At 39.5% G+C, this 26,694-nt stretch overlaps 1 protein-coding gene across 3 annotated transcripts in view; it reads right to left on the bottom strand.

Moving 5' to 3' along the window:
• mre11 (MRE11 homolog, double strand break repair nuclease) overlaps positions 1-26,694 on the bottom strand; it is an 88,042-nt gene that overhangs the window by 60,547 nt on the left and 801 nt on the right. The window contains exons 2-5 of one of the 3 annotated variants that reach the window (XM_012956401.3): positions 22,341-22,412; positions 20,718-20,850; positions 1,170-1,330; positions 338-425 (exon numbers count right to left, since the gene is read on the bottom strand). In XM_012956401.3, coding sequence (XP_012811855.2) covers positions 338-425; positions 1,170-1,330; positions 20,718-20,850; positions 22,341-22,363 — 405 coding nt within the window. In that variant the 5' untranslated portion in view covers positions 22,364-22,412. 3 annotated transcript variants of the gene reach the window in all.

The raw sequence follows: 26,694 nt of genomic DNA, 5'->3' as shown, positions 1-26,694 counted from the left end.
CCAAAATTTGTTAAAGAGCCCCACACAACACAGAACCCCCTAATATACCTGTCACTGTAATCTGTTCCTTCAAAACATATGATGAAATATCATTGTTATATGCTGAAATCCAGCTGCATAAGTCGGTCTTAAGGCCCCGAATCAGCAGCTGGTATCTGCCGATTTACCTTAACCAGTATCTCAATCTTTATCGCAGAATAACTGCGGGATTCCACAGAACTTATTAAACAGTTTTCCTGCTCGGAAAGAAATTCTCCACATAAGCATGTTGGAGTCTAGCTAATGAGACAATAATTCGTTCACCTCCCGGCATCACAATTTTATGAAGATAATTTACCCCTGTTGGGTCATCATGGTTTCCATGCACACTGAAGACTGGCAGAGAAATGTTCAGATTGTTATCCTGGTAATTCACCCAAGGAAATCTATAAAAAGAGTAATAACGAGGGAAAAGGGGAATGAAACAGCTCACAATGAACGCCAAGTACCCATAAGCATAGTCGCTTCTTGGCAAGTTATTAAAACTGCTTTTCAGATCTAAATGAACTGATCCTCAGGGGGAGGAATATTTGCAGTAAAATGTTCTTATATTACCTGCTACACTTCATTCAGACTTTATTTATTAATATGGACATTTAAACGTAATTAAGTGTAAAGCTAATGCCCGGGCTCAGGGCGGGTTCTCTGCCTACGGATAAGAGCAGGCCAAGGACACATCTCACACACAGGAGGCACTCAGCACACCCCTCTCAGTACATCCAGAGAAACACTGTATCTGCTGTTGGTGCAAATCTTAGGATGAAGACACACACAGCTACTTGTAGCAGCTACTTGTCGTGGCTACTGAAACAGACAATGCTGATCATTTACTGATAACTCTATGTGTGTTATAGCAGAGGCAATCCTCAGTATTGTCTATGGCAGGGTATTTTCTGGAGTTTAGTAGCCATGAAAAAGTAGCTGCTACTAGTGGCTCAGTGTGTCTTCACCCTTATTGTAACAGTTAAGAGGGTGATCAGTTGACTGAATGACTTCGTAAGGCTCCCTATAATGTCAGCTTATTGTACTCAACATACCCTATCACATATGATACATTTTAAAAAAAGAAATCAAGACAAAAAAGAGTTCATCAGATATACCCAAAACAGTCATTATTTATCAAATCTTACTTGCTGTATCCAAAATTAACAGACTGGTCACTAAGAACCTCAAACTCTATGGGTCGATCGCCCATGCAGTACTTTCTCAGTTGCTCTAGGCATATGTGGAGGGTCCTTCTGGAGGGTTTGTTGTCATGAAAGAGATCTCCACCTAAAAGTAAGAAGTCAACCTGCACAAATAAAACATATTATGAATGAGCAGAAACTGATTGAGAGCAATGCAGTAAGCATGAGAGGGCAAACAGCCAGGACTGAAAGTAGGAGGAAAGTCAACAAGGCAGCGTTCAAGAGTATGAGAAGTGAGCAGGCAGTGCACAAGTGAGGATGAAAACTAAGGGCAAGGCAGGGATATTTATATAAGAAGCGACTTCTCAAAATATGAGAAGTAGGGCCTCTTTAGAAAGTGAGTATAAGAAGGACATAGAGGGTAAGTGGGTAGGAGAGTAATTAGTAGTAGTAAGACAGGGAGTATGAGACTTGAGGCCATAGCAGGACAGAAGTAAGAGAAGCAAGTAGAGGACAGTGAGTGTAAGAAGCGAAGATATAGTAGGACAGTGAGTATGAGAAGTGAAGATATGGCTGGACAGCAAGAATGGGAATTGAGTATGAGAAATGAGGACATAGCAGGAAAATAGGGATGCACTGAATCCAGGAGTAGGTTTGGGATTCGACCAAGATTCAGTCTTTTTAATCAGTATTTGGATTCGGCTGATTCCATGGTCCTGGCCGAACCGAATCAGAATCCTTAAGATCATGTGACTTCTCATCACATAAACACGGATAACGGATTCGTTATTCGTCCAAATCTTTCATAAAGGATTCGGGATTCGCCCAAATCCCAAAATAGTGGATTCTGTGCATCCCTACAGGAAAGCAAGCATGAGAAGTGAGAAGATAGTGGGTTAAATGGATATCAGAAGAATAACAGTGGTAGACATGGAGGGACAGTGAGTATAAAAATGGGAATTTAGGAAATTAAGACATGGCAGGACAAAGCAATTATGCAGTACATTTTAGAAGACTTAAGGCTTTTAGAATTCAGCCAGACCCACCCTTACTGGGGGCTTGGATGGATGGTGGCCAGACTGCATAACTGGGGAGTGGCCAGTTGGGTCAGGGGCATGGCCATGACACATTTATTTTTTCATTGGGGCCCAATTTACTTGTTGACAGCGGACTAATAACTGGGGCCCTGCTAACTTTGTACATATATGGGACCTGTTATCTAGAATGCTTGGGACCTGGGGTTTATCGGATACGGGGTCCTTCTGCGATTTGGATCTCTGCTAAAAATTATTTAACCATTAAATAAACCCAATAGGGCTGTTCTGCCCCCAATAAGGGGTAATTATATCTTAGTTGGGATCAAGTACAGGTACTGTTTTATTATTACAGAGAAAAGGGAATCATTTAACCATTAAATAAACCCAATAGGGCTGTTCTGCCCCCAATAAGGGGTAATTATCCTTATATGCCTCCTCGGAGACTTTAATGCAGTCCTCGCTCCTCATTTAGATAGACTGGGGCAGACTGGAACCCAACTTACCAGCCTAGCTAAATGGGCTGACGCCCTTGGCCTTATGGAACTGTGGAGATGGAAACATCCCGGGGAGGCAATACTCCTGCCATTCCCCAAGTTATGGCTCACTATCCCGAATTGACTTGGCCCTTGCATCAACCGACTTTGCACAATTGACGGTCTCCGCGGAATACCTTCCCAGAGCCTTTTCCGATCACTCCCCACTGCACTTAACATTAAATTTATCAACCAAAACCAGGCGAGCTGATTGGCGGTTATGCCCTCTGTGGTTGTCTAATGTAGATGTACGGGAATCCTCGCAAACTGAATATGTAGCATACTGGGAACGCAACCAGGACACAGCCCCTAGGGAAGTACTATGGGAGGCATCCAAGGTAGTGGCTAGGGGTACACTAATAAGCGAAATCACTAAAGCTAGAAATAAATTCAAAGCAGAGGTCAAGATAACTGAGATAGCCCTGGGGGAAGCAGAAAAAGAGTATACTAACACACAATCGGAGGAATCATATCAACTCCTTAACCAAGCACAAAGAGATGTAGAGCTAGCCTATACCAAAATTACAAGGAAAAGGCTACTTTACACTAATCAAAGAATTTTTGAGCAAGGAGAGAAGGCCGGCAAATTGCTAGCCTATCTCTCCAAATCCAGGGACTCACAAACCCTTATCCCCAGAATTAGAGACTCCACTGGTGCCTTTGTTACCACTCCCCCTGAAATTCTTGATACTTTCACGAAATACTACCAGAATGCCTACCAGTCAAAATACCATGCTACTCTAGAGGAACTCACACACTTCCTTGATAGGATAGAGTTTCCAAGCCTACCCCTGACAGAGGCAGCCCACCTGAACGCCCCTATTACAGAATCGGAAGTGGCAGAAGCACTAGCGGCTCTCCCCCCGGGTAAGACCCCGGGACCTGATGGATTTCCAGTAGCCTGGTACAACCTACAGGGTCCTCTCCTAGTACAACATCTTCACCAAACATATCTCAATGCTATAGAAAAGGGTCAACTACCTCCCTCCTTTTACGATGCCACCGTGGTTCTTATAGCCAAAGAGGGCAAGGACCCAGAAACATGCGATTCCTATAGACCCATTTCGCTTATCAATACCGATGCTAAAATATTTGCTAAAATTTTGGCACGTAGACTAGCCAGGATAGCCCCTCTGCTCATACACCCAGACCAGACCGGCTTCATGCCTGGGAAATCCACCTCTCACAACCTCAGAAGGGTCTATACCCACCTCCAACTCAAACATGACAATAGTGGCTCACGTGCCCTGGTCTTATTGGATGCGGCCAAGGCATTCGATTCAGTAGAATGGCCTTACTTATGGGAGGTACTGAGGAGATTTGGATTCGGATCACAATTCATCAGTTGGATCCAACTGCTATACAAAAAACCAATGGCCCGCATTAAAATTCACGGTACCCCATCTGAGCCATTCCCACTCCATAGAGGCACCAGACAGGGCTGTCCCCCCTATTATTCGCATTTGCCATTGAACCGCTTGCCCTGCTAATACGACAATCCCCCAATATAACCGGTTTCAAACAACACACTATGGAAGATAAACTAGCCCTATACTCTGACGACCTACTACTTTTTCTAGCTGACACTTCCACCTCCATGCGGGCGGCCCTCCAGGTACTTTCCCTATTTGGTAACTACTCGGGTCTCCACATAAATAAAGAAAAATCAGTAATACTTCCGGTAGACCCCAGACTGAACCCCCCCGATAACACCCATGGCCTACGCTGGGTTACTAAATTTAGATATCTAGGAATACAGATCTCACCCTCAACCACACCTTACATAGCCGACAATATTGAACCTCTCATTACTCAGCTCAAAACCACTATAACCTATTGGGCCAAACTCCCCCTTACGCTATGGGGCAGAGTAAACTTGTACAAAATGATTTATCTCCCCAAACTCCTGTACAAGCTACACAATTCACCGGTCTGGGTTCCCAAAAAGACCTTTCAAAAATTAAACTCAATACTAATTCCCTTCCTATGGGCCAACAAGACCCCTAGAATATCCTGGAAATCTCTCACGGCCCCAGTGTCAGAAGGGGGACTGGCTCTCCCACACCTACACTTATATTTCCTGGCCAGGCAGTTATACTACATACATACCTGGCTTCATGCAGATGAGAAAGACCCGGGATTCCTTATCCTGGCCCACCAGATTGGCTCATCAGAGGCAGTCCAAAACACTACATACAAAAGGCCCTCAGACTATCCTAGATGCCCCACAACAGTTACTGTCCCAGTCAGGGCATGGAAAGCAGCATCTAAATTACTCAATCATCTTACTCCCCCGATTTCTCCTTTCTTCCCCCTATGGAGCAATTCTAATCTACCGCACCTGCAGGGCCTCCAAGACGTACATTACTGGGCCCAAATGGGTATCAAGTACCTAGGCGATATAGTGGTTGAGGATAAACTTCCCACCCTGGAACAGCTTCAAGGGAAACTAGATAGACAGGACATTCAAATATTTCGCTACTTCCAACTCAGGCACGCCTTCAAAGCTCAATTTATGACACTGGAGCTAGCAACTACCCCCTCGAATATCGAACTAGTATTAAGGAACCCCTGTACAGGCAAATTAATCTCCAGATTTTATAAAACTCTGCTGAACAGTATTTCACCCCCTTTCAACACGGCCCGCTGCAAATGGCAACAAATAATTCCCAACATGACAAACGAACAATGGGATGAATCTACTGATGTGCTATATACTGACCTGATCTCAATTCGCGACAGACTAATACAATATAAGTTTATTCACCAATTGTATGTTACCCCCCTCAAACTGCAAAAAATGGGACGCAGCCCTGAGGCCACATGCCCTAAATGTCATAACACAGGGTCCTCTTTCCTACATCTAGCCTGGGAATGTCCACCAATCCAAAGCTACTGGTCTAAGGTAACTAAATACATGGCAGATAACTTGGGCCTTCCTAATCTATGCACCCCAGAGGTATGCCTACTGGCCCAGATCAAAGATCTTGTGCCACTCAACAAAACTAGATCCCTATACCGAACTATTCTGTACTATGCTAGGAAAGTCATAATACAAAACTGGATGGGCAATAACGTACCCTCACCGGAATTATGGCAAACCCTCATTAATGCAGCGCTGCCCTCTATCAGACTCACTTATGAAGCTCGTGGGTGCCCCTGGAAGTTTGAAAGAATCTGGTCCCCTTGGTTGGAACTAAATCCTGGTATACCCGATGGGACATGAAGATCCCAGCTAATTAACCCTTATACCCTGAAATGGACCGCTATGCTAACTTCGCCCAATCCACCCAGTGTAATAATTACTGCAATAATGTTGCAAAACACAAATACTGTACTGTTCGCCCTCTGTATGGTAAACCTCTGTACAATGTTATCCTCACAATGTATGTAAACTATACCGTGACAAAGCTATGTACTTCCGTTGATCCCTCTTCTCCTTCCCCTCCCTTCCCATCTTTTTGTGTTAAAAAACAATAAAAATGAAAGTTTCAAAAAAATAAGGGGTAATTATATCTTAGTTGGGATCAAGTACAGGTACTGTTTTATTATTACAGAGAAAAGGGAATCATTTAACCATTAAATAAACCCAATAGGGCTGTTCTGCCCCCAATAAGGGGTAATTATATCTTAGTTGGGATCAAGTACAGGTACTGTTTTATTATTACAGAGAAAAGGGAATCATTTAACCATGAAATAAACCCAATAGGGCTGTTCTGCCCCCAATAAGGGGTAATTATATCTTAGTTGGGATCAAGTACAGGTACTGTTTTATTATTACAGAGAAAAGGGAATCATTTAACCATTAAATAACCCCAATAGGGCTGTTCTGCCCCCAATAAGGGGTAATTATATCTTAGTTGGGATCAAGTACAGGTACTGTTTTATTATTACAGAGAAAAGGGAATCATTTAACCATTAAATAACCCCAATAGGGCTGTTCTGCCCCCAATAAGGGGTAATTATATCTTAGTTGGGATCAAGTACAGGTACTGTTTTATTATTACAGAGAAAAGGGAATCATTTAACCATTAAATAAACCCAATAGGGCTGTTCTGCCCCCAATAAGGGGTAATTATATCTTAGTTGGGATCAAGTACAGGTACTGTTTTATTATTACAGAGAAAAAGAAAATCCTTTTTAAAAATTTAAATTACTTCCTTATAATTAAGTCTATGGGAGAGGGTCTTTCCATAATTCAGAACTTTCTGGATTACAGGCTTCCACATAAGGGATCCAATACCTGTAGTATGTAGCCCCATGATTACTAATGGTGGGCCTGTGTGTGTGTGTTTATGTATTTATTATGCAGTTTATTCCTATTAAATTCAAGTTTTACAAATTTAATATACATGATTTTTTTTTCCAATAAACGTTAGATATTTATTAAACGCAAGGCTGCACGCTGTTGCTATAAACACCACAGATATGCCAACAGGAATGTGCATCAGTTCCATACACTATGGTGACAGCTGCCCTATCACTACTGTCTCGTCCGTGCCTGGGCTGTTAATATGCCCGAGGCGCTGATACAAGGAGGTGAGAGCTAACTGATTTGATTTTCATTGAAGGAACCATAAATAGAAAGGACAGGATAAAAAAAAATATAACAAAATATTTAATAATGTTTAGTGACAGATATGGTCGCTCATATACGACGAGCAATGGGTTGAAAATCAGCAGGTACAAAACCCCTGTCCCCACAACAGCTGTTTTCTTGTATTTCATCCTTCCCAATAATGATACTGGTTGATGCTGACTAGAGACACAAATGCAGTTCTGTGTATAGGAAATGTTTCCTATGTTGCTGGGCAAACTCTGGCAAACAAAAGCTCCATTTATTATCGATATCTGCATACAAATGTGATATGGGATTCTGAATTAGTTTAGAATTTGACCAACTGATCTGTAAAAGATAAACTAGTTTTGTGTGATTAACTGTACATGGATGGTTTTTGAGTAATCATAGGAGACATATTGGATAAATGGGAAAAAAACCCTAATTTTGTAGGCAATTATGACAAATATATAGTGTTGGTTTCCCTTTGGGCTAAAAATGAATACTGCCTGTATTTATAAAGCGCCACCGTATTCCACAGCACTGTACAATAAGTTGGTTTCATACATTGGGCATACAAAGTAACATATAAAGCAATCAATAACCGATACAGGAGGGGAAGGGAGCCCTGCCCAAAAGAGCTTACACTCTACAAGGAATTACTGCATTTCATACATTGGGCATACAGAGTAACATATAAAGCAATCAGTAACCGATACAGGAGGGGAAGGGAGCCCTGCCCAAAAGAGCTTACACTCTACAAGGAATTACTGCATTTCATACATTGGGCATACAGAGTAACATATAAAGCAATCAGTAACCGATACAGGAGGTGAAGAGGACCCTGCCCAAAAGAGCTTACAATCTACAAGGAGAAAGGGTTGAGACAAAAGGGGGGAGATTTATTAAGACACAAACGCTCGGAGTGTCCATTCGAATGCTCCGAGCGTATTTTCGCCGATTTTTTCATGCTTGCGCGAAAATTTCGGAAAGGTTCTGCCGCTGTTTACAGTCGTTCGGTACGAAAATTTCCTGACTTTCGGATCGTCAATAGGATATTATCGTGACTAATCCGATTTTTTTTGTAAGCATTTTCGTGATATTTGGGATTTACAGATATGATCGTATACAATCCGAATTTTTCCCATTCGGGATTCAAACTTGTGTTTTAATGAATCGGCCCCAAGGTGTGGGCGGGACTAGTGGGGTTTTGGTGGAATTTCTCAATAAATCAAAACAACCAATAAACCAAAATGCAAGGAACTCTGCACCCTGCCCTATGTTTTGTACACAAGGCCTCAGGTTTTTCACATGATTCTTTGAATAAGCATAGTTGGATGTCCCTCAATACCCCCCTTTTTCAATTTCCATATCAACTTGATCTCTAAGTAATACAGTAATCTATCTAAACCATTACCCCAGAGCTTCCAGTGCCCCCCCATCCAGCTTGCTCGCTCTTATATGAAATATAACATCAGCCTGTAAAGTCCTTACTTTATTAATGTATTTAAATATATTGAATATATTTCAAGGCCTGTCATATTACCCTGCCCTTTCCCTCTTCCAACCCTGTATAATAAGCCCCTTTAGCTCTTCCTAATCAGTGTAAATAGCTTATGCACCGTATTAGTCATTTCCTTAGCACAAAGTAATCCTTTGAGGAGATGCTTAGGCTCCCTGAATATATCTGCAGGTTCAAACCGCTTGAATAAAGCTGAATAGAAAATAGCATAAGCCATAATTGCATCTTTGCTTAAAGGAAAGAACAAATCAAATGCTTTCAGGAACAATAAATAGTAATAGAAACAGTTCTTAGCTAGAACTAATTTAAAACTATAAAAATGCATAAGGATAACTTTATCTAGATAAAAACAAAGTACAGTATATGATTTTTTGTATACAGGTATGGGACGTGTTATCCAGAATGCTTGGGACCTGGGATAAGGGATCGCTCCGTAATTTGGATCTCCCATACTGTAAGACTACTAAAAATTATTTGAACATGAAATAAACCCAATAGGATTGTTCTGCCCCAAATAAGGGGTAATTATATCTTAGTTGGGATCAAGTACAGGTACTGTTTTATTATTACAGAGAAAAGGGAATCATTTAACCATTAAATAAACCCAAAAGGGCTATTCTGCCCCAATAAGGGGTAATTATATCTAAGTTGGGATCAAGTACAGGTACTGTTTTATTATTACAGAGAAAAGGGAATCATTTAACCATTAAATAAACCCAATAGGGCTGTTCTGCCCCAATAAGGGGTAATTATATCTTAGTTGGGATCAAGTACAGGTACTGTTTTATTATTACAGAGAAAAGGGAATCATTTAACCATTAAATAAACCCAATAGGGCTGTTCTGCCCCAATAAGGGGTAATTATATATTAGTTGGGATCAAGTACAGGTACTGTTTTATTATTACAGAGAAAAGGGAATCATTTAACCATTAAATAAACCCAATAGGGCTGTTCTGCCCCCAATAAGGGGTAATTATATCTTAGTTGGGATCAAGTACAGGTACTGTTTTATTATTACAGAGAAAAGGGAATCATTTAACCATTAAATAAACCCAATAGGGCTGTTCTGCCCCAATAAGGGGTAATTATATCTTAGTTGGGATCAAGTACAGGTACTTTTTTATTATTACTGAGAAAAGGGGAATAATTTAAAAAATAACTAAATTGTTTGATTACAATTGAGGTTTTCTTGATAACGGGTAACTCTTGTGAACCCCCATTACCCTCCTGCACAATAAACAGACATTCCTTCCTCAGGTTCATTTGCAATTTAATTTCCATTATCTATTTTCCCATTACACAGGGGCCTATTTATTTTCCTTTCAGCCGTGAAATTCTACCAAAATATCAGCTAATCTGGTGGTCTAAAATGTTTTTGTGCATTCGGAAACAGCCCTGCTGCCTGGTATATATATCTATATAGATTTATGGCATCTCTGTAGATATGGTATATTCCGGTAATAACAATATATCATCAATATATGAACTGTCAGCCTAAATTTTATTTAAAAACTATACTCATAATGCAAATTACGGATATTAAATCATTCTCATGATGGAGGAAGGGGAAGGACACCGAACGCACTCTGCCTTATCTCCCATAAAGCTTCATTAATATTTAGATCTGGTGACTGAGCAGGCCATTGAAGTGTCTGATTTCACCTTGGTGTAATGTCTTGGAATATGCAAACATCTGGGTACATTTAGTTTACACTGCAGGGAGCAAAAAAAAAAAAGACAAATAAAGGGCAACATCTGAAAATTAGGTTTTCCCAAAAGAGAGTAATTACTATTTTAAGAGCTACAATGGGTTGGCTTGCCTATTTAAATATAAACATATATATCAGAAAGAAGCAAAGGACAAATCAGACAAACCCCTTTATTAATTTATACAAGGTTTCCAGTAAGGAAGCCCTTACCAAGACACCATCTTAGAAAATATACAGCTTTTCACAATAAGAGGCCCAATTACGAAACAATCTTGAGATAATGTCGTATTTTTTCTAACCTTTAGAACATTTCGGATTGTATGCGAAAAATTCGTTAAAATTCCACAAGTTTTTTGTGGTTTTCGTTAAATTTCCCACGGAACAATCGTACTTTGCACAAAGAATACGAACATTTCAGGATTCGTTAACGCTTTGGTTACACTTTCCTCGGGACTATCTTTTCGCCGGGTTTGATCTGTCGAGCGCCATTGAGTCCCATGGAAGGCTTCCAAAGCCAGACATGGAAGGCATCAAAGCCAGAAAGGTTTTCGTGGCATAACAATATTTTCGGCATGAAAATATTGTGACTTTCAGAACACAATTGCAATATTTTCGTACATACGACAAAAGCATTTTTGAGACATTTTAGAACTTCAAAAATTATCGTGCTTACTCCGAATTTATACCATATCGTGGTTTAAGCCCAGAAAAAAATTGGATCGTAGTAAATGTGCCCCTATGACACAGAAAAGACAACTTGACAGTACATTTCTGAGCAAGAGCATTTTAGGATTTGCTTTAGTAAATAACTTAGTAAGTACCATTCGCTCCAGTCACACTGTGGGGCACATTTTCTAAGATCCGATTTTTTTCTGGGCTTAAAACACGAAAATGCTTTTATTGTTTGTACAAAAATCTTGCAATTGTGTTCCGAAAATCACAATATTTTCGTGCCGAAAAGTTTGTTAAGCCACGAAAACCTTTCTGGCTTTGATGCCTTCCACAGGACTCAATGGTACTTGCCAGATCAAACCTGGCGAAAATACAGTCCGGAGGAAAGTGTAACCAAAGCGTTAACAAATTCCTAAATGGTCGTATTCTTTGTGCACGATTTTTTTCATGGAAATGTAACAAAAACCACGAAAAACTCATGGAATTTTTTCTACGAAATGTTCTATAAATTAAAAAAAAGTTAGAAAAAATACGAAATTATCTCAAAATTGTTTAGTAGTGCCCTTGTGTGTGACTCTCCTTCTCTTTTACCAATCTAGTTGTATGTTTCTGCGCAATTTCCTCTTTCTATGGACTAGCGACCAAAACCCAACTGCATACTCAGAGTGAGGGCGTTGCTGCTGAAAAGTGACGCGTAATGGTAACTAGCACTGATATTCAAATGAAACCACTATAACCATGTTAGGTGTGAGTTTTGCCAATTAACAAACAGCCTACTGCAATCACTATTTCAAAATGCCTGTCCTGTTTTAAACAGACAACCCTGACCACTTATATATCACTGTATAATGCTGGATCATATATAATGACTGAATCTGTATAAATGTATACCTTGATTAAATTACTCTTATTACTTAAGTTTGTAAAATGTAGTTTCCACTGTTTCTTTTTCAAGAGGCTATAGTGGGTTATACAGGTATCGGACCCCTTATCCGGAAACCCGTTATCCAGAAAGCTCCGAATTATGGAATGCCCGTCTCCCATAGACTCCATTTTAATCAAATAATTCAGAATTTTAAAATTGATTTCCTTTTTCTATGTAGAAATAAAACAGAACCTTGTAATTGATTCCAAGTAAGATATAAATAATCCTTATTGGGTGCAAAACAATCCTATTGGGTTTAATTAATGTTTTATTGATTTTTTAGTAGACTTAAGGTATGGAGATCCAAATTACGGAAAGACCTCTTATCCGGAATACCCTTGGTCCCGAGCATTCTGGATAATGGGTCCTATACCTGTAGTAATAGTCACCATTTTGGTACGACAAAATAGTAGGGTAAAGGAGGCCGATTTGGCAGCTTATCTGCCCGTGTATGGGCACAAACGACGGTCCTGCCGACCCACATCTGGCCAGAAATCGGGCAGATCTCGATCGGGCAGGTTTGATTTTTCCATTGGATCAGGGAACGCATCGGCTCATTGATGCAGTCCCTGAACCGACGGCACCCATAGCCGCTCTTCTAATTCGATCATTTGGCCCCAGGGCCAAACGACCGAATTAACCCAACATTGCCCACCGTAGGTGGGGATATCATGAGAAGATCTGCTCATTTTGCGACCTCGCCAAACGAGCGGATCTTACCGTGTATGGCCAGCTGCACTATGTAAGACTACTACTCATTAGGCGTCCTCTTTCATTTCTTTAAAATGTGGCATAAATTTTGAAGCTGATAACATTTTTATTTTCCCCAGTTATTTCATATTTCCTTATAAAAAAAAAAAAAACCAGAAGGGAAATATACATTGCTGTCACCTATTACACAGAGATCTTAAATGCTGCATACAAATGAAGCCAAAAGTCACATATGGCAACCAGGCATGACACTAATTGCATTTAGAACCTATCCAAATTACCATTAGAAATGCTGAAAAATAAAATAACATCATGGCAATTTTATCTTTCATATCAAGCTGAATGCACGCATGGAGAGAGTTTAGCAACCGTGCAACTAAATTTAAAGAAATAAATATAAAAACCATAAAAAATGTGGTTGAACTGAAAATGCATTTCTGAATGTATTTATTTATCTATATAACACAAGTGAATACTGTGCTTTACTAGGTGATTTGTCTGATGTTTGTAACATAATAATAAAGTGGTATAGTGGCTAAAACTGCAGCTTGGAGCGCTGAGGTGCAGGGTTCTATTCCAGTCTGGGCACTATGCTCTCCACATCCTTGGCTCAGTTTCCTTCCATACTCCAGGATAAATACAGGCAGGTAAATTGGCTATAGTGTGTCAATGTGATAGGGACATTAGACTGCAAGTTCCACTGGGGCAGGGATTGATGTATAATCCCTGTAAAGCGCTGCAGATTACATCGCAGCTATATGTTTGTATATATAAAGTGCTACTTATGTATACATAATAACTGATAATAATTTGAGGTTGAAAAGGGAAAATATCTGTCAAATTCAACCCTTTTGTCTAAATTAAACCTGCCTAGTTGTCAGCTGATACAGAGAAGTTAAAAAAAATATAAAAAAAACCATATGAAGCCTCTTCAATTGGCTCAGAGGGGTAAAAAATTACCTTTTTGGCTTCAACAGAAAGTTTGACCAATCCCTGGATTAACTAATAGTTTCAGTTAGATGGACCCTCCTTTTCCTAATCTGAATGGATGCCTTTGTGCCTCCTGAAATGATCTACTGGTGAATAAAACATTATTGTATAATTTTCTTATATATCTATACATAGTTATCCCTCCCACAGAGTGGCCCATCACCAGTGTAAACCAACCCCACTTAGCCAGTTTTTTCCCCATAATGAGCCTTTCCATACCCTTTAAACATTAAATAAACCCAATAGGACTGTTCTGGCCCCAATAAAGAGTAATTATATCTTAGTTGGGATCAAGTACAGGTACTGTTTTATTATTACAGAGAAAAGGGAATCATTTAACCATCAAATAAACCCAATAGGACTGTTCTGCCCCAATAAGGGGTAATTATATCTTAGTTGGGATCAAGTACAGGTACTGTTTTATTATTACAGAGAAAAGGGAATCATTTAACCATTAAATAAACCCAATAGGGCTGTTCTGCCCCCAATAAGGGGTAATTATATCTTAGTTGGGATTAAGTACAGGTACTGTTTTATTATTACAGAGAAAAGGGAATCATTTAACCATTAAATAAACCCAATAGGGCTGTTCTGCCCCCAATAAGGGGTAATTATATCTTAGTTGGGATCAAGTACAGGTACTGTTTTATTATTACAGAGAAAAGGGAATCATTTAACCATGAAATAAACCCAATAGGGCTGTTCTGCCCCCAATAAGGGGTAATTATATCTTAGTTGGGATCAAGTACAGGCACTGTTTTATTATTACAGAGAAAAGGGAATCATTTAACCATTAAATAAACCCAATAGGGCTGTTCTGCCCCAATAAGGGTAATTATATCTTAGTTGGGATCATGTACAGGTACTGTTTTATTATTACAGAGAAAAGGGAATTATTTAACCATTAAATAAACCCAATAGGGCTGTTCTGCCCCCAATAAAGAGTAATTATATCTTAGTTGGGATCAAGTACAAGGTACCAACTAAGATATAATTATATCTGTCTTATTATTACAGAGAAAAATGGAATAATTAAAAAAAAACTGAATTATTTTATTAAAATGGATTCTATGGGAGATCCTCCCATAATTTAGAGATTTCTGAATATATGTACTGCAAAATATTGAAGAACAAGTTAGTTCCCCAAAATCTTAAGGCAAATAATGCAATTTGCTCATTAAGATGCAAGATTTGTTCTGTCTGCCAATGTCCTTCAGCATTTGTTGTTCTTTTTCAGCTTTATATAATTCCAAACAATGCTGAGCTCCCGAAGGTTTCACATTTGCAGTTAATGCAAGAGGAATAACAAGCAGACAAACGGCGGTTGGAGGGCACATGAAATGGTACAAAGGTCCCCAGAACAATCTGAGGTGAGTGACCCCTCAAATCTGCAAATCTGAAGGTATTGGTATAGAATTACAATAAGTTCAAATGGCAATAGATTTAATAAACAAAAACATTATATATATATATATATATATATATATATATATATATATATACGTATCCTCTTTGCTGACTCGGCGGCTGCACAGTATGGTAGTAAGTTACCGAAAGATGTATTTAATCGCCTAAATACTCTCAAGAAAAGGGAAATTGATTTTTACCTTCATGGGTTATATCTATCTGATTATTACAGACAGTGTAAAATCCCAAGGGGCTTTAGGATACATAATGTACCTACTGTAGGACGGTCTAGTGCCGATTTTTGCAGTAGGTGGTGTGGCATCCTGAATAAATGTTCTTTTGATCTTATGTTGCTGGTTATTGAGGAATCAGCGAAGGAACTTGTTAAGGTACAAACTGAAGTAACTGAATTAGAAGGGAATTCATTGGTAATTTTGAAAACTGATCAATCTATTAACTGGCTACATAAGCTTGAATTAAGTGTACAACAATATCGGCAGGATCTGATAGCCTTTAAACAGGCTAAGGTTATTAAAGTTGAACAAGATTACAAAGATCGGAGGGTGTATGGATGGCTTACTGGTCGGTCTGATGGTGGGAGGAGAATTAGACGTAATTTTAGAAAAGAGCGTCATTTAACTACGGTGGATAGTTCGGGTGACTCCCCTGTTTCTGATGTTGAGTCACCTCGTCCCCCCACATCTTGTGCTATTCCAGATGGCCTAGGGCTAAGTGTATCAAGTCAGGGTCGTTTTTTAGGAACAGGTCTAGGAAAAGAAACCACATCCGGAGGGGTGGCGGTAAACCGCAGAGGCAGACCTCCCAAAAAACCGATACAGTAATTTTTAATTTGAGTAAACATGTGTTGACACCGGGGGAAGTTTCTCTGCTCTCACGTGGTTTATCCTTTATACCTGTAAATGGCATTGATGCGTTTAATCTTGAGGTTGATATCTTCAAGTTTCAACGCAAATTGAAATTGAAGGATCATTTTAAAGACCAAGTTGAGACTCATTGTGAGAAATTCCGCCCGGTGAGCACGTTCGACCCGCCCAATACGGCCACCTCTATCAAAACATATACAAAAATTGTTCAACGTGAATGTGATGGACTTTTGGCCAATCAGAAGAAATACTATTCTAACTTGACACAAGCAGAAAAGGCTGCTATTAAAACCCTTGGCAATGACAAACAACTCATTGTTCGCCCTGCCGATAAAGGTGGGGCGATTGTATTGCTTGACTTGGCATATTATAGACAGGAAATTTTAGACCAACTTTCTGATATTAATGTTTATGAGAAACTCCCTTGTGATCCGACTTCTAAATTTAAACAGAAGCTTGATATTGAATTACGAAATGCTCTAGATGCAGGATGGATTAGTGAGACTTGTTTTGAATTCTTAACTACACACTATCCTAGAAGTCCTATTATTTATACCCTCCCAAAAATACATAAGCATATAACGGCTCCTCCTGGTCGGCCCATTATCTCGGCAAAGGGATCCCTTTTTTCTAATGTTGCTATGTTTCTGGATAGTTTTCTCCAGCCATTATGTGCCCAGATGGATTCGTATATAGCTGATACTTCAGCTTTACTTAAGACTCTAAGGGGATTGGGCCCACTCCCTGTTGACACAATATTTGCTACATTGGATGTATGTAGTTTATACACTATCATCCCGCTAAACGAGGGTGTTTCGGCTTGTAAGACAGCATTAATCAAGGGACATACGGGCTCTCCTCCTGTTGAATTTTTGTACTTGCTATTGCAGATGGTGTTAACATGTAACTACTTCAGATTCGAACAAACATTCTATTTACAAAAGACTGGCACGGCGATGGGCTCTAATGTGGCCCCCTCATACGCAAATTTATATATGGACTCTTTTGAGTCTAAGTATATTTACTCTAGCTATGCAAAGAATTTATTACTTTATTGTAGATATATTGACGATATTTTAATCATTTGGCGTGGGGACCACGTTGGAGTCACATCGTTCGTTGCCAGTCTTAATGCCTTGCCTACCCCAGTGAAATTTTCTTTGAATTATGCTGTTGATAAAATTGATTTCCTCGATGTTAGGATTTTTCGAACTACCACTGGGGTGGGGACGACTATATTCCGTAAAAATACCGATCGTAATACTGTACTCCATGCCCATAGTTTTCACCCTCCATCTGTGATCAATTCAGTCCCTTACACACAATTCTTGAGAGTATTTAGGATAAATACTGATTCCGTGACTGCGAGACAACAGGCGGCTGAGATGTCACATCGTTTCCTGGATAGGGGATATTCTCAAGAATTTCTGAAAAATGAGCTGGAGAGAGCCATGAGAAATTCACAGTCTGATATTGGGTACGTTACACAGAGACAATCTCACTCTGAACAGTTAACATTTGTTGCTGATTATACACCGGTGAGTCAGGATGTAAATATGATAATCAAAAAACATTGGCCGATCTTACAACTTGATTCCGGTCTGCCATTTACACACATGCCGGCTCCGAGATGTGCTTATCGTCGTGGACGCTCTCTGCGTGATATGCTAATGGTGACCGATATTAAACAAGAGAGTTCTGGTACGTGGCTTAGAACTGGCAAACCAGGATGCTTTAAGTGTGGAGGATGTAAGACCTGCGGATGTCTTATTACTGGTAACACCTTTGCCCATCCACATTCTGGGAAAAAGTTTTGTATAAGATACAGATTAACATGTATTTCTGATTTTGTAATCTACTGTATCATGTGTCCATGTGGACTTTATTATATTGGGAAATGTGTTACTACATTTCGTACCCGTATAAACAATCATAGATCTGTGATACGGACGGCTTTGGCCACAGGCAAATCTGATGTTCCGCTTGCGAGACACTTTGCTAATTACAAACATTCTCTACCGATGCTGAGAGCTATCCTAATCGATCATGTTCCCCCTTTACCTCGGGGTGGTGATAGAGCTAGAGCGCTCTTACAGAGGGAATCTCAGTGGATACGCCGACTCAACACGATAGCCCCACGGGGTTTAAACGAAATGTTTTCCCTATCATGTTTTTTGTGATTCAGTGACCAATGGATTTTTTGATATTCTTAACTGCTCAAAGACTATGGAGCAATATGCTTATGATTTTGGCCTTGGAATTTTTATGATTCAGCGACCAATGGATTTTTGGCTAGCGTTAACTGCCTAAATACTATGGAGTAATATGCTTATGATTATGGCCTTGGAACTCTGTGTACGATCTTCTATATATGACCTTCGGTTTCTTTAATGAATTGATTTCCTCAATAGATATCTTCATTTGTTTTTACTTAGGATTTTAAATTTTTATATTTTACATCACATTGAGGTAATACACATGGTTATTAGGGTACTTTATATTATGACACTACCTTTTACGGATTTATGATTATATCACTATTTATTATACTCTAGTCAAATAGCATTACTATGAGTATGGTTATATGTGTGATAGCGATATTTTAATATTATGCACAGTAATTTTTTATCATAGTGCTATTATTAGGGCACTTGATATTATGATACTACTTTATATAGGTTTTATGACTATATCACTATTTATTACATTCTAGTCACATTGTTATGAGTATGGTCGTATTTGTGTTTTCTGATAATTTAAGGATATGCACAGTAATTTTTTTCATCATAGTGCTATTTTTGCAGCTTTAGAGATTATCAATGGTTAATAATATATTGGGTTTTGTGTTCCTTATTTTTGTAATGGGTTAATTACCACTGATTGTAGATTGGTGGGTTTTGTGTATTTAATGGGTCACCTCACTTCCGATTTTATCCTGATGACGATCCCTAGCGGGTCGAAACGCGTCGATATGGAATATCAATAAAAGTTTTTTATTTGATTTACAAGCCGTATTTATGGAGTGTATATATATATATATATATATATATTCTTGCAAAGAATCGGCACTCACCAGTATCGGGCACAGGCTGGGTGCTGACAAAAATAATACATCAAACTCAACAGTAGAAAGCACTCACAGCTACAGCATCAATCAGGTCAGTGATTTATTTCAGCATACCATCATACCATGGTATGCTGAAATAAATCACTGACCTGATTGATGCTGTAGCTGTGAGTGCTTTCTACTGTTGAGTTTGATATATATATATATATATATATAAAATTCTCTTAAATTAATTTTTAATGATCAGAAAAAGACTTTGTTATAGGGTCTGACATAAAGTAATACTTATTATAGCTTGATTAAAAGATACAGTTGCAATTGGTCCCCATTTTGATTTTTTCCCCATTTACATTTTTTATCGGGCAAACAGTTTGCCCATAGATTTCAGTTTTACTGTATGTACCTGGATGCTAGATACCTGTGCAATATTTCCATTTGCCACTAATATGGAAGTTGATAAAACCCTTCAAGGAGGCCCTAAGACAAGCCTACCTGACCGATATTAGAAAATCAGCCAAATAAAAGTCGGGCAGGTTTAAAAATCCCGTCAGGACTAGGAGAGCATTGGCACATTGATGTGGCCATTATCCCTCAATGTGATCCGATCGCTCAACCGGAGGGCTAAATCATCAGATATCGCCGACTAAAAGGTAGGCATGTCGGGGGAAAACCTGTTCATTTGGTGACCTCGCCAAACAATTGGATCTGTGAATGTATTGCCAGCTTTACTTGAAACCTGACACAACACCGGAGACTTGACTTTCCAAGCCAAAGATATACCAGTAATGAGCCCCCTTTCAGGACCCCTTGTGCTAGGACTATCTAGGGTTGAGATGAACATGCCTTAAGGTGGCCATACACGGGCCGATTCTAGCTGCCGATATGGGTCCCTTAGACTGATTCGGCAGCTTATCGGCCCGTGTATGGGCACTAAGGACGGCCTGCCCGACCGACGTCTGCCCGACCGACGTCTGCCCAGATCTTGATTGGCAGGTTTGAAAATTAGTCCGATCGGGGACCGCATTGGCTCATTGATGTGGTCCCTGAACCGACGGACACCTATACCCAAATGACCGTATTAGCCCGATATCGCCCACCAGTAGGTGGGGATATCAGGAAAAGATCTGCTCGCTTGGCGACCTTGCCAAGCAAGCAGATCTTAGCATGTATGGCCACCTTTAATCTGATGGCTTAAGATGGCAGAATGTCATTAATTGCCAAAGCTTATATTTTCCCGTTTAACTGAAACCATCCCCAAGCCAATTGTAGCCCAGTTGCCTACAGCAAGCCCTGAGAGACTGTACCTTATGACAAACTGCTGTCGTTTTGAAATCTGACCATGTTTGTTAAGTTATGGCCCATATATAAAAACATGCAGAAAACCTCTTGTGAACTGTATTATTTTTTTCACTGGCTTTCCGGCAATTTGATCTAATTACAGTAACACAAAGAAGAGCACAGGCTGGAGAGATCCAATTAACCAAAGCAATTCCTTTCATGTGAGAGGCTATTAGGCTCAATGACAAGCTACTCACTTCATTGTCTTGAGCGAGCCGGAGGATTTCATCAAAAGTCGAAAAACTGTCATTTCCCCTCACAGCATCTTTCTCCATAAAGCCCAGGTGAATGTCAGTAGCAACCAGGATCTTAAAGGTATCCTCATCATCCCTGTGCCACAACAAAGAAGAGAGAAAAAAGGAGATGAATTAATATCGCCATCTACATCAAAGCAGGCAGAAAAAGTAATACTGCAATGCTCATTATTATCTCATTATTTTATATATATATATATATATATATATATATATATATATATATATATATATATGCGTATTTAGCAAAATCCACAATTTAAAGGGCAAGCAAACATCAAGGCAAAATGTTCTTACAACTTACAACAGGGGTCTCCCAAGGCTTCTTTATAACTAAGGAGGTTATACCTTTAGTTCAACATATTGCCAGCGGGACTCAGGAATAAAAAATATAACTGTTGTATAGATTCTTTGGGTAGCAATTAATTTAAGTCTCTCAAATACACCCCTTTTCAACCTCTACCCTGGGCCAATTGGGTATGAGTGACGGAGAATAAACTCAAGTCAACACCCCATTTCCAGTAATGTAGAAGGAGTAAAGTTTGATGGTGTATATGCAGTATTTACTGCCAATTTGTAAGTCTTGGTGTGGAGATCATAGTAAGAATATATTTGACTTAGGCTAAATTTAGACCCAAATAACACCTGCTTGGCTGTGGGACAGGCGGTCTAAACTTGGACAGTTTGTGTTTTTTATTCTATTTAGTTACTATTATTTCATAAATAACCCCCTTCCCTTTTCAATATAAGTTCAATGAACAGTGCTGAGCCTTCTTTTTGCCTCTTGTTTTGAATAAGAAATATGTTTTGTGTTATTTCTTGCACTTATTAGGGCAAATATTTGAAACAGAAACTAAGGCCACAGTCTACTTTTTGGTTCATATAGTATAATAAAAAACAGTCCACTGAAATGGCCACTGTATAAACAAAACCCTCCTTCCTGCTACCTGATGCTGTTGTTGCTTTTTAGAAAAGGAGCAATTATACATTGACTTTATTTAAATATCAGTATTTACGCTGATAAGTAAATTAAATATTAAAAACCATATACTGTACAGTACAGGTATATATTTCATAATTAAAACAAGAGGAAAAAAGTATTTTAAGCACAAGCCCTATTTATTTAACCAATGTGGAAATAGGTGGTATACTGCCATTTAAATGTATGTATGTATAACTTTATTTATAAAGCGCCACAAGGGTACGCAGCGCTGTACAGTCTTAAATATAAAATCTATTGACCAGACTGCTTGGGACCTGGGGTTTTCCAGATAAGGGATCTTTTTGTAATTTGGATCACCATGCCTTAAGTAATTGCCTGAGGCATAGAGGTGGTGCAGGCAATACAGATTGACAGACCAGATTTTTAAATACATTTTTAACAGGTATGGATGTTTTACTAGGAAGAAATTGGCGTTGGCAAAGGACTTTTACTATAAAACTCATTATTTGTGTTAATCTTTTTTAAAAAGATTGCAACCCTAATCAAGACTTATTTTGTTATTAAAGGTAAATAAACTTTATATAAACTTTATTACAGAGAGAACACACCAGCTGGGTACTTACAGAGAGCTACTAGATGAACTCATGTCTGCCGACTGAGGTACACTGGAAGAGCCTGGTTGATTGTTGAATCTACTAATTGAAATAAGAAAAAATAAATAAACAATGGATGTATGTCTAACTTTATTTATAGAGCTACAGGAATACACAGCGCTGTACAATTTACAGTACACACAGGGAGGAGAAGCATAATAAAAAAGTAACAAGCTTAGCAATAAATAAGTATAAAGATACAGAGAATAAGCACTGTGTGCCCCTCACAGTCTAAGCATGTGGCTTACAGACAAAACTTGAAGGGGAAAGGTTTGGGCATTGGACCAGACAAAAATATGTTCTAGAGCTCCAGAAGGTAGAATCCGACGTAGAGTGCTCCCTACAGAGGAATTTGGGGATCTCATTCCAGAGGTAGAAAGGTGTAAGAGAGATGGATGTGGCTGGTATGAAAAGACAGTGGCTGCAAGAGAAGAAGTGAAGAAATGTAGCGATGAGCAGAGGAGTGAAGAGTTAGAATGTTAGCAGATGGTTTGTGTATGCTATCAATGCTTAACAGGCAGGGAGTAAGAGTGGATGAGCAGGTTCCTTCTGAGGAGAGAGCAGGAGGATTCTAGCTACAGAGTTTAAGAGTCTGGGAGAACAGTTAGTTGGATGTTGCAGTAGTCTAAATGGGATAGGACAGGGGCATGTATTAGTGCTTTAGCTGTTACTTATGAAAAAAGGGGTGAACCTTGACAATATTACATAGGAAAAGGCAGCACATTTTGGCAGTGCCATTAATATGTTATAGGAAGAAAGGGACTGGTTCAAAATAACCCCCAGGTAATGTGCTGAATTAACAGGATTAATGGTAATGCCTTCAACAGTAATGGTAAAAGAAGGTGGGCATTGGGTGGGCTAGGAAGCAGTTAGAGATCTAAGTCTGAGTGTCAGAGGTTAATGATGGGCTGTCTAGATATATTAGGGTGTTATCAGCATATACAAGTATGGGACCTGTTAAATTGTCTTTCTATAATATAGTTCGCCATATTTTAAGTTTACAAAAAAATCATGTAAACATTAAATAAGCCCAAATAGGATTGTTTTGCTTCCCATAAGAAGTCATGGAATCTAAGTAAGAATCAAGTAGAAGGTACCATTAAGGAAATCATTATAAAAAACTGATTTATTTGATTAAAATGGAGTCCATGGGAAATGGCCTACCCGAAATTGGGAGCTTTGTAGATTATGGGTTTCCAGATAACGGATCCTATACCTGTATGTGATATTTAAGGTTAAATAAAGAAATAGAGTATATAGGCAGAACAACAAAGGGCCAAGTACAGAGCCCTGAGGCACCCATATTAATATGGACCTGGGAAGAAGCTTTGTTAGCAACAGAGATGGTAGAAGGAAAACCAGAAAGCAGCTTGATCCCGGCCACCAACAGAATGGAGACTTGCAGAAATTGTCAACTGTATCAAAAGCAGAGAATAAGTTCAGGAGAAGTAGAATAGAGTAGTGCCCTTTGGCTTTAGCTGCCCGGAGATTATAAAGAATTAAAAAACATTTCCCAAGATTTTATCTCTGCAATCTAAAATGATGCACAGAACAAGATGAATGAGAGCAAGAGGAGTGAACAATACATTTTCAGTGCCTAAATGTGAAAGAAGAAAAAAATGAATGTTCCAGAAATCTCTTATCTTCGCCATGCAGGGATGAAACTGAGGAAAGATGATCTGAGTCTGACACCCATTTAAAAAAAGCATAGGATACAATAAAAATAAAGTAGATTTAATTATTGATTGGTTGGCCTCTGGCAAGAACCACAATGTGGGAACAACTCCCCTTGTATTCAGGACACACACACTCTACATTTCATCATTTATTAGGACAACAGGACCCATGCTATGGAATGATAACCTGAATCTCATATGCGTTCCAAGCCCTTAGAGCTCTATGTTGTATATATTAATGTATTATATTAATTACTTTATTACCCTAGCTCCCGTGGCAGTGTTAAAGGTTGGTTTGCAGTTTAAGTCATGTTTAAGCTGCCTTGAGCTTCCTTAGCTCTTCCCCATAGCCCTCCGGCTGTGTTATAATCCTCATATAAGATTACAGACAGGAAAGTAACACAGAGTGACACATACTGCATGGTCTGAAAAGGAAACATACCATAGCAGGAAAAACTCCTAATATGTAATGCATCTGTTTGAGGTCATCATAGTCATGGAGAGAAGGAGGGCTCAGGAAGCAAAAGGGGGCGGAACGTCACACTAGACAAGGAAATAACTAAAAGAACTGCTATTCAGCCCATTGTAATAGTGAAACAAACTAAATCTACATGCAGGGAGAAATTTATGTTATTCTGAGAAATTTTAGCGATTTAAAAACGTATTCTTTAAATAGGGATTAATTATATCTTAGTTGGGATCAAGTACAAGGTACAATTTGTGAATTATCGGATTAAAATGGAGACTATGGAAGATGGCCTTTCCATAATTCGGAACTTTCTGGATAACGGGTCCTGTACCTGTAGTGCATTAAGCTCATCTAAGTATCAGCCCAGTACGTTTTGGTGTGAATCCAACTTCATCATGGGCATTTTTACAATGAAATGCATTGGGCTGCCCTACTGGGTTGTTACACTGATGAGCTGAATAACTGTAAGTGCATTACTTTTAATAAATGTTGTCATTGATTTTTATGCCTTGGGGCGCACAGCCCTCTATGTTTATTCATAGATCTCTTCAGTCTGACCAACTACTTTGAAGAGGCTGCTCCCAGTATTAATATCACTACCTTAGAAACTATATTTTGACATTTGGTTTACTGTATATTCAGACATCTGTCTTAAACTGACTGTGGAAATTTCTTCTGTCCATTGTGGATGGGTAATGTAATTTGGACTGCAATCCCAGTTAAAGCGGACCTGTCACCTTAAGAAATAATTTCAAATTGTTTTCTATTGTGTTTGGCAAGCAAAATAAACTTAACTTACACTTTATAAATTATTGTAATCTTATTTTCTTCAGCCTTGGAATTCACAACTGCAGCAAGCAGGCAGGTGCCATTTTGTGGACACTGCTATTAAAGCAGGCATTGCATCCTGCCAAAATCTTGTTTCTGTGCCAGTATGGGGGGGACCAGATACCCATATCCATGCACTGGTTACACAATTACATGGTGCGAAGGGAGGGGGAATGTGAGGAATGTGAGCAACATCTAAGAAGTTCTGAATTGAAAGTGAAAGTAACTGTCTGCCCCACCTCTATGCCTAAGGCATAGAGACGGGGCAGGCATTATATGATCGACAGCTGGGATTTTAAAATGCTTTTATAAAGAGGATGGTTGTGGTAATAAAAAAATGATTTTGGGTTTCATGTTTAATTTGAAAGGGGCTTTTATTATACAGCTTTTTATGTCTGGGTGACAGGTCCACTTTAAGGTCCCCATACACGGGCCAATTCTAGCTGCTGATATGGGTCCCTTAGACCGATTCGGCAGCTAATCGGCCCATGTATGGGCACTACCGACGGGCCTGCCCGACCGACATCTGGCCTGAAATCGGGCAGATCTCGATCGGGCAGGTTTAAAAATCTAGTCGGATCGGGGACCGCATCGGCTCGTTGATGCGATCCCCGAAGCGACTTTGCCTATACCTGTCGGCCAAACGATCGAATCAGCCTGGATTCTCCCGATATCACCCACCCGTAGGTGGGGGATATCGGGAGAAAATCCCCTCGCTTGGTAATCTTAAGGTGTATGGGGACCTATAAGCATATAATCCCAGAGCACACCTTTAATTAATTTTGTGTTTCTAACATCACCATTTGTATTGCCAGGCATCGGCTGGAGCGGTGTTAAAATCACTGCCATAGTGTTTTTGTGTCCTCTGGAGTATTTCACTAGCTTCCAGGAGAACATTACCAGTCTGAATGCATAATGCCATGGTTTGGGCTAAGGCTGCTGGTACGTTCTTAACAGTTCCATCTTTCCTACTTTATGGAAACACTTTGGGGATTCTAGCTGCCGATATGGGTCCCTTAGACCGATTTGGCAGCTTATCGGGCTGTGTATGGGCACAAACAACGGACCTGCCCGACCGACAACTGGCCTGAAATCGGCCAGATATTGTTTGGGCAGGTTAAAAAATCTATTCGGATCGCCGAACCGACTGCGCCTATTACTGGCATTCTAATTCGATGACTGAATTAGCCTGAATTCGCCCGATATTGCCCACCTGTAGGTGGGGATATCGGGAGAAGATCTCGCCAAGCGAACAGATCTTAACGTGTATGGCCACCTTTAGTTTAGGAATGAGCTGCTGGACAGACAAATGTGGATATTTTTGGCCAAATAACGTACCTGTAGGAGGGCT

The sequence above is a fragment of the Xenopus tropicalis genome, chromosome 2 (assembly GCF_000004195.4).
Source record: "Xenopus tropicalis strain Nigerian chromosome 2, UCB_Xtro_10.0, whole genome shotgun sequence".
NCBI lineage: Eukaryota > Metazoa > Chordata > Amphibia > Anura > Pipidae > Xenopus > Xenopus tropicalis.
The sequence above is the reverse complement of the archived record's forward strand: the minus strand, read 5'-3'. Positions and strand labels throughout refer to the sequence as shown.